Below are 7501 nucleotides of genomic sequence, written 5' to 3' on the forward strand. Positions count from 1 at the left end.
CTCGGCCCTACAAGCGTGACTAAACGTATTATTTTTGCCAAGCTGTTACGTATGGTAAAAGGGAGACATTTTCAAACATGAGATCGCAGAGAACAGCACCCGGGAGCCATGACTAAAATCCAACCAAGCAACAAACCTACACAACCAGTCAGTGGCAGTCGTGGCCCACCTGGGTTGCTGGGTTAGAAGCACGCCAGACTCTGGCTTACGAAGACAGCAGAGAAAGAAAATGCTCCCCGAGGCTGTTCTACCGGACGAGCTTGCCCATCTCCACTGGGGTTGGAGGCCGGCATCTCTCAGGTATGCGAGGACCCACGAAACAGAACTCGGGCATAAACTTGTTTGTGCAATCTGAACTCCCAAGAGACGAGTCAGGGAGAACCTGACCGGGGAGGCTGTGAACACGTGAATCCACTGAACTGCGGCACTGAGCCTCGCGGCAGGCGGGGGACGGCCACCGCCACTGTCACCGCAGACCTTCGCGAGGGCAGCACTATACTCGTGCAGGAGACGGCACTGAGGGCACAGGTGAAGGGAGAGCGTCCTGCGAGCGCTTAATTTCCTCTCATTTAATAACAACATTTAAGACAGGAACAAAAGCTTAAAAAATCCTGTAATTCCGACCTCCTTACTTTTCTCTTCAGAACTGAATTCTTGATATAGAAGAAACTTTTATCTACAGTTCAGCAATTACTTCACTTTGATTGTTGATTATAGGTTGTTAAATTCAAGTGAAATTAAAGAACTTAATTTCCAATTTAACACAAATATTTCTAGCAGCACAACCATACCTTTGAATAAAGATTGTATCTGTGTTCTATAGATATGAGCTTCTGTTTTTCTTTTTTACTTATCACAATTATGTTTCCTCCACTGTGTCAATGATGTTCGCCTAATACTAAAAATGACTACTTTTGGGTGGTGGAGCCTTGGGTAATATTTTTGCTTTTACTTTTCTCAAACTAAAATAAAACCATTTAAAAAAAAAGGTTTAGAAGGTAAGCAAAGCACTTCAAGGTCATGGTTTTGCAGAAAAACAAAAAACAGCCGCCAAGCCACATTTAAAAAATGAACAGAATCAAGAAAATCACTAGTCTAGCCACATGATGTGGTTTAATTTCACTTAAGCTATTTATAGGATGAAACATTAAAAAAAGAGAGCTGGCGTTTTATTTTTAAAAAAGCTGTGTGCTATAATATTGGGCAGTATTTCAGTATTATTGCTTCTTGTATAATTAATTTTACTTATTGGAGTCTTCTGCAAGGATTTATGGCTAAGAAGCAGAAAACAACTAAGTAACGACAGAAAATAAAGAGCATGAAAAACATTCATTGTCAGACTAAAAAGTAAAAGGAATTGTTAGTTTTACTTATCTACATTTAAAGAGTTTCTAGAAAAAGTTCTTTCGAAATAAAAAAATTATTTTATTTTTTAATTTTTGCTTTTCCTCCTAGGCTGCCAGAACCTAGGGAATCTCTGACCAGTCGACAGTAAACAACGAGGAAGGACCACACACGTCTTCAGGGGACACTGAACAGCTGGCAACGTAACAGGATGGACAGCCTGAGCTGTCCCCAAGAGCTGGCAAACTGAAACCACAGAAGAGCGAAGAAGCGTTTACCAGTTTAGTTTCAAAACGAGCATCACAGACCTGTATTTTTCTGACAGGGAAAAGCCTCGACGGTACAAGGGACGGGGACAAGCTTCATCCTGTCCCAAGACTTAACCCTCTGAGTGCGCAGCTGTGTGTTTCTGGCTGGCCAGAGGACACCCTGTCTCTTTACGGCTAACACAGTGGTCTCACGCTCATGCCACCCCCTCCCTCGCCAGCGACAGGCCGGCCTCAGGCAGCATTCCCAGGCCTGCACCAGTGCCCCTGGGGGCCACTCCCGTGTCCCCGAGGCCCCACTGAAGAGCAGAGGGCGCCTCGGCCCGGCTACGGCGAAATGTCTTCCTTAGTGAGCACTCCTGCAGCTGTCTTTACAGTGCACTTGAGGTCAAGTGCAAACGCTGCGTCAGGGGTCTGCAGTGCAGGTTCCGATACACGCTGCCAACCTGTGCTCCACACCGGCGGACGCACCTACACCTGCAGTTGTGAGCACCTGTCAGCCTTTCCTGTCTTTGCTTACGTAACGGCGGAGAAACGGCGCGTCACCGTAGGCAGCACCCTCACTTCTATTTACCCCCTGTAATTATTAAGAAATTCAGACTTGTGTACGTAAATAACATTTCCAACAGCCCAAAAACCTCGGTTTTGCCCTTGAACTTACAGTCCCAAACTGTTCTCACGTGCCGGGGCCGGTGGGGGCGGGGTGGCCCTTCCTGCCGGAGTCCCAGGCCCCAACACTTGCCTTAAGGGTTGACCGGGTTAGGGGAGCCCCGGAGGTCATTTCCTCTGGAGGGTAGGTCCTGAAGTCAGCAGACACAGTGCCATCTGAGGGGGGGGCAAGGGCAGACCTTTAAAAAATGTTCTGCCGTTATCACCGTTATGAATTATTCACACTGCAGTTCATTTTCCTACTGAACTATTTGTTTGTTTTTCCAATTTCACTGTAAAAGCTGTTTGCATGTTAAGGCACTTTTTTCTGCTTTCTCAACATTTTTATTTTTCCTATTAGCAGAATATAATGTCTATTGCCTTAAAATAGATGACTCGTTATCTGTTACAGTGGCCTCGCTTCCTGAGAATTTTCGCATCTGGCACTCACATCTGGAAGTGACTCTGCTGTTGGACAGAAGGCGAGGCTCTAAGGAGATGTTTCTCAAACGGCTTCCTCCTCCTGGGCCCCTGAGCGGCGGCCTGGGGCCTCCCTCGCTCCCACCCGAGTCCCTGGGGCCCGTGCTGGGTGACCACCGCACGCGGGGCGCAGCGTCTCCTCTGCTGACGCAGGGGCCTTTTTGTTTGTACCTGTGGTTTTTCTCTTAAACTGTTTTTTCCAGTTAACCTGACTAATTATGTACGTGATGGAAATTTATGCCAACAGATGAACTCTGAGAAAAGAGAATTATTATTCCAGTGAACACGACACTGAATCCCCTGGAAAGCTCAGATAAAAGGCCACCTGCTTGAAAACCTGCTGTGGAACTAGCTGGCCCAGCAAGAAACAGCCCTGAAAACCCCAAGCAAGATCGAGTCCACCCCGAGCCCAGCTCCAGCCTCAGTCCGCGGGTGGTGCGGGAGGGAGCGGGCCTGGGAGGCGCTCGCGCTCACTTTCCGGCTTCGAGCTGGAACGCAGCAGTCTGAGACCTGCTCTCTGGCCCGAGGAGCAGGGCCACACTGCAGGTGAGCGGCGGGTGAGCAGCGGGCAAGCGAAGCTTCATCTGTATCTGCAGCCGCTCCCAGCGCCAGCAACCCCGCCTCAGCTCCGCCTCGGATCCTCGGGCGTGATCAGATGCTCAGAGGAGCACTGGTCCCTGGTGCCACAGAGGCTGGGGACCGCTAGTAAATCACCCACGACTCAGGCCGAGATGTCGTCTACGGTGATGTCTCCCCCTACCGCGTCTTTCTTGTTTTCCTGTTCTTGCTCACTATTTTTTAGATAACCATAGAATCTAACCACAGATAAAACCGACACCTTTGCAAACCCGAACACAGGCGATTACATTTATTTTTGTTGGGTGTTCCTCGGAGCTGGAGCCCAAGTTCTACCTCATGGCTCCTCCTGGAAACTGGGACCAGTCCAGCCAACCATCCAGACCACCTCTGCCCTATGGCCCCTGGATCCCACAGGCGGTTGCCATGGCGACCCCAGGAGCATGTGCTAAGGGGGCTCTCCCAGGATCTGCCAGGTAGGGCCCCTCCCTTCTTCACAGCCAGGTTTATTAAGGGGTCCAAGCGTGCGGCTCCACGGTGACACCAGCCGTTCACCTCCCTCCCCTCCGAGTCCAGCTGCTCAACTCCCCGCCCATCCCAGCCTGAGCAGCGCTGCCGCTGCTGAGCATGGCCTTCACGGAGAAGCCCTGTGAGACCCCTGTCCCACTGCCCCTACGCCCGTGATCCCTTCTGCATCCACAGCAGAGGCTGGACGCAGGTGGGTGCCTACGAGTACCACCTGGCCTGCCTTATGTTTTGCTGGACTGCCTTCTATTTGTACAAAATACGAACTTATTGCTGATACTTGTAGACTGAGATGGCTCACCTCAGCATCTGGAACCTCCTGTGCCTCTGGCGTGGCCAACCCACGCCTAACCCACCGCGCCCGTCTGCAGACGCCTCGCCTCCGCCAGGCCGGAGCTCAGGCTGAGGCTGGCCCACGACGCGGCGCCTGTGTCCGGAACCCAAAGTGTCACAGCGGGCTTGCTCTCCACCCGCCCTGTCACCCCCCAACTGCGTGCGGGAGACGACAGCCATCCAAACAACCACTTTACGGAGAGCAGAGGCGGTTACTAGCTGGTGCCCCTGGCTGGAGCTCCTCTTTTGGGGATCATGGGGCAGGCAGGGAGCTGGGAGGTCACAGCCGTGAGCAGGCATGCAGGATCTGCATAAAGCCAGCGCAGGAGTCTCCCATGGCTCATCTCAGCCTCTGGGCCCCCCGTGGGCCACCGGAGGGACTGCAGTGAGCCCCCTGGGGCCCACCCACCCTTTGATCTTCACATGGCCATCACTGGGCCCGGGCCATTGTCACCCATCAGACTGTGGGGTCTCACAGTAACGCCGGGTGTCACGCAGGAGCCATCTTCAGCCTGGCCCACTGTCGGCCCTGTCCTCTCTCCCGCCCGGCCCTGGGTCTGTAGACACACGGCACCATCACCGAGCTCAGCGTTCAGCTGCACACACACTAGTGCGAGCAGGACAGTCAGGAAAGGCCGCCCGCTCCCAGATTCTGTCCCTTTCCATGGGACAAAGTACCAGCCTGAGGAATCGGGTGGAAGTGCGCGGGCACTGCATTTGACCCGTGAGCTTCAGACAGGATTGAGAAAAGATGCGAGGAGGCCGGAGAGACGTCCTGCTCAGTGACCGTGTACCTGACGGACAGAAGGTGGAGAATCTCTGGATCCCTCCGTGCGGGCCGTTTACAAGGACCCGCCGTGAGCAGGGGCCTCACGAGTGACTTACAGAAGCCTTGGGGACACCGCTGCCTCTGACACTCACGTCAGGCTCCGGCGTGGAACGTAACCGAGGTGCATGTGCGTGATGTGAGCCCCGCACCGTGGCTCGAACATTCCAAGAAATGCGGTTTGACTTGATTTAATCATCTGAGAAAATTGCCTAAGTTCTTTAAGAGGCTTTTTTTTTTTCTTTTAAAAGAACACATGCATTCAGTTCACTCAGATAACTTATTTTTAGAGTCTGAAAATGTTAATTTAGCACATCAAAATGACACGCTAGTGAAGCCGGCGCTGGAAGGGAAGTGCCAAAGGACAAAAGGACACGGCCACCATCCGAACACAAGCTCGGGCCCGAGCAACAAGCAGCTTGCATTTTAAGGGAGAATTAATCTCAGGCTGGCTTTCCAACCCCTGCCTGAGAGTGACAAGCGTTACAGATGGACTCACTGGACCCACGTCCACATGAAGCAGACTCTGCAAATGGTTCTTCTCTCACCTAATACTTAATCTCTGAAGGAAGCAACTTTAAATAACCTGAGAGTAAGACCGAAGTCAAATACTCTCAGATGATTTCCTGAATAGAACTTCAAGATATCTCTTTCTAATAATCTTTAAGCAATCAGACGGAAGGCTAGCGGTCAGGGAGAGGAGGTGGGAACCGCAACTGGGTCTGAGGTACGCACTGCACACTGTCTCAGGCTGTGTGTCTTCAAGACAACGACAGTGGCAGACAACACTGCACATCGACCAACGTCCATTCCTCCCATTCTTAACAGAACTTGGGCGCTGGGCAGCAATGTGTCCACGAAACCCGTTTTTCAGCCTCTGCTACAGGACGGGGCGACCACGTGACACCATCCCGGTCTGTAAGAGTTAGGGGAGTCACCAGGCATGGCTTCTGGGGAGGTCTCTGAAGAGGGGCCGAGCCACCAGGACCTGCTCTCTGCCCCTGCCCTTCCTCGAATGCAGAGCTGATGCCGCAGACATCTGAGCACAGGATGGGGCCGCATACTAAGGATGGCTAAGCACAAAGACCCGAGGGACTGAGCTCCACAGGGCATCTCTGCCAGACCCACCTCCCACCTGTGGGGCTCCCCTGCTGGCTGAGCCCTGCAGGTGCAGGCCGGGCGCATGGAGAGGTACTCACAGTCAGCGGCGTACTCCACCTGGGAGGGCTGCCCAGCAGCGCCATCGGCCACAGGTGGGGTGGGGGCGGGGCTGTCGGCCTGGGCCTTCCGGACCAGCATGGCGAGGGGGTGATCCGGGTCCACCACCTTCAGAGGCTGCAGACAGAGAAGGCACAGTCACACCACTTCCTGTCTTCTGTCACATGGAACTTGTCCGTGGCAACTCTAGAACAGCACGTGCACTTCGGCGAGTCCGCAGCACACCCACGCAAGCAGGTCCTGGCACACTGGCCGAGCACGCTGGCGGGCCATGAGTGCCAGAGAACTGAGCAGCTGGTGGCCTCCCTCTGCCTCACGAGCGGAGTGCCCCCGAGCCGGGACTGCGGCCGCGGAGTGCGAGCGTCCTGCTCACTCTCAGCCTGAAGCCTCGCCCTTCCTTAGAGCAACCCCTGACTTTTAATCGCCACTAGCTTTTCAAGTCACATTGATCAGCTGTCACCCCCCCCCAACTCGCCCCCAATCAGCCACACCACACGGCACTGAGATGCATGCTGAGTCTGGGGGCTCCCGCTTCCACACCCCAAATGCTGCCCGAGTGTGTCACCTGACCACATGACGCCGAGCGACTCCTTTACAGCAAGGAGAGGGAAATCGAGAGAATTATTCATGTTTTTAGGTAGCATACTGTGTTACCGTGACAGTAACACGCCCCTTCTGATAGCACATACTCTGGATGCCTATAAAATCCAATCCTATCGTGACAAAATCTGCACAAAACAATTCCCGCGTCTTAACCGACATTCTGCTTATGCGAAAGAGGTAAATTTACCCAAAAGGTAAATTATAATAAAACGAAAATAATCTGCTCAATTTTACAAAACGGGATATGTAAGAAATAAAGGAACTAAATCCTCCGCCACCAAACAGAAAAGTGCACAGTAGACCTCAACGACGGATCAAGGAGATGCAGCTGTCACACGAAGCAAACGCGCACTTAATTGCGTTGGGCAACTACACTAGCAGAAGTTTGGTCATGGCCAGAAACAGTGCGACAGAGAGAGAAAACCTTCATCAGCTCCTCCAGGCGGCTGCACTTCTTGGAGGCGAAGAGGGACGGGTGCAGGTAACTCCCATCGCCCTCGTCATCGTCGTCCTCGTTGTCAGAGCTGACTCCCGACTCTGAAAGCAAAAGCACACCTCAAGATCCTGGTGACAGGAAAGGTACGCATGAGCTATGCAAACACCGAGAAGCGGACAGAGGCACAGCTGTATGGAGTCATTTCTTGGTCATCCGCCGCCCCCAAACATCTTCGGACATATCCAG

The 7501-nt window shown here is 52.8% G+C and overlaps 1 protein-coding gene across 1 annotated transcript in view; it reads right to left on the reverse strand.

Annotated features, from left to right (window-relative positions):
* The window catches only part of LOC102892750 (splicing factor SWAP), a 62729-nt gene that overhangs the window by 43064 nt on the left and 12164 nt on the right, over positions 1-7501 (reverse strand). The window contains exons 6-7 of the mRNA XM_025045494.1: positions 7244-7356; positions 6198-6333 (exon numbers count right to left, since the gene is read on the reverse strand). Of these exons, the coding sequence (XP_024901262.1) occupies positions 6198-6333; positions 7244-7356 (249 nt within the window). The remainder of the gene's footprint in view (positions 1-6197; positions 6334-7243; positions 7357-7501) is intronic.

Source organism: Pteropus alecto, unplaced genomic scaffold, assembly GCF_000325575.1.
Source record: "Pteropus alecto unplaced genomic scaffold, ASM32557v1 scaffold213, whole genome shotgun sequence".
NCBI lineage: Eukaryota > Metazoa > Chordata > Mammalia > Chiroptera > Pteropodidae > Pteropus > Pteropus alecto.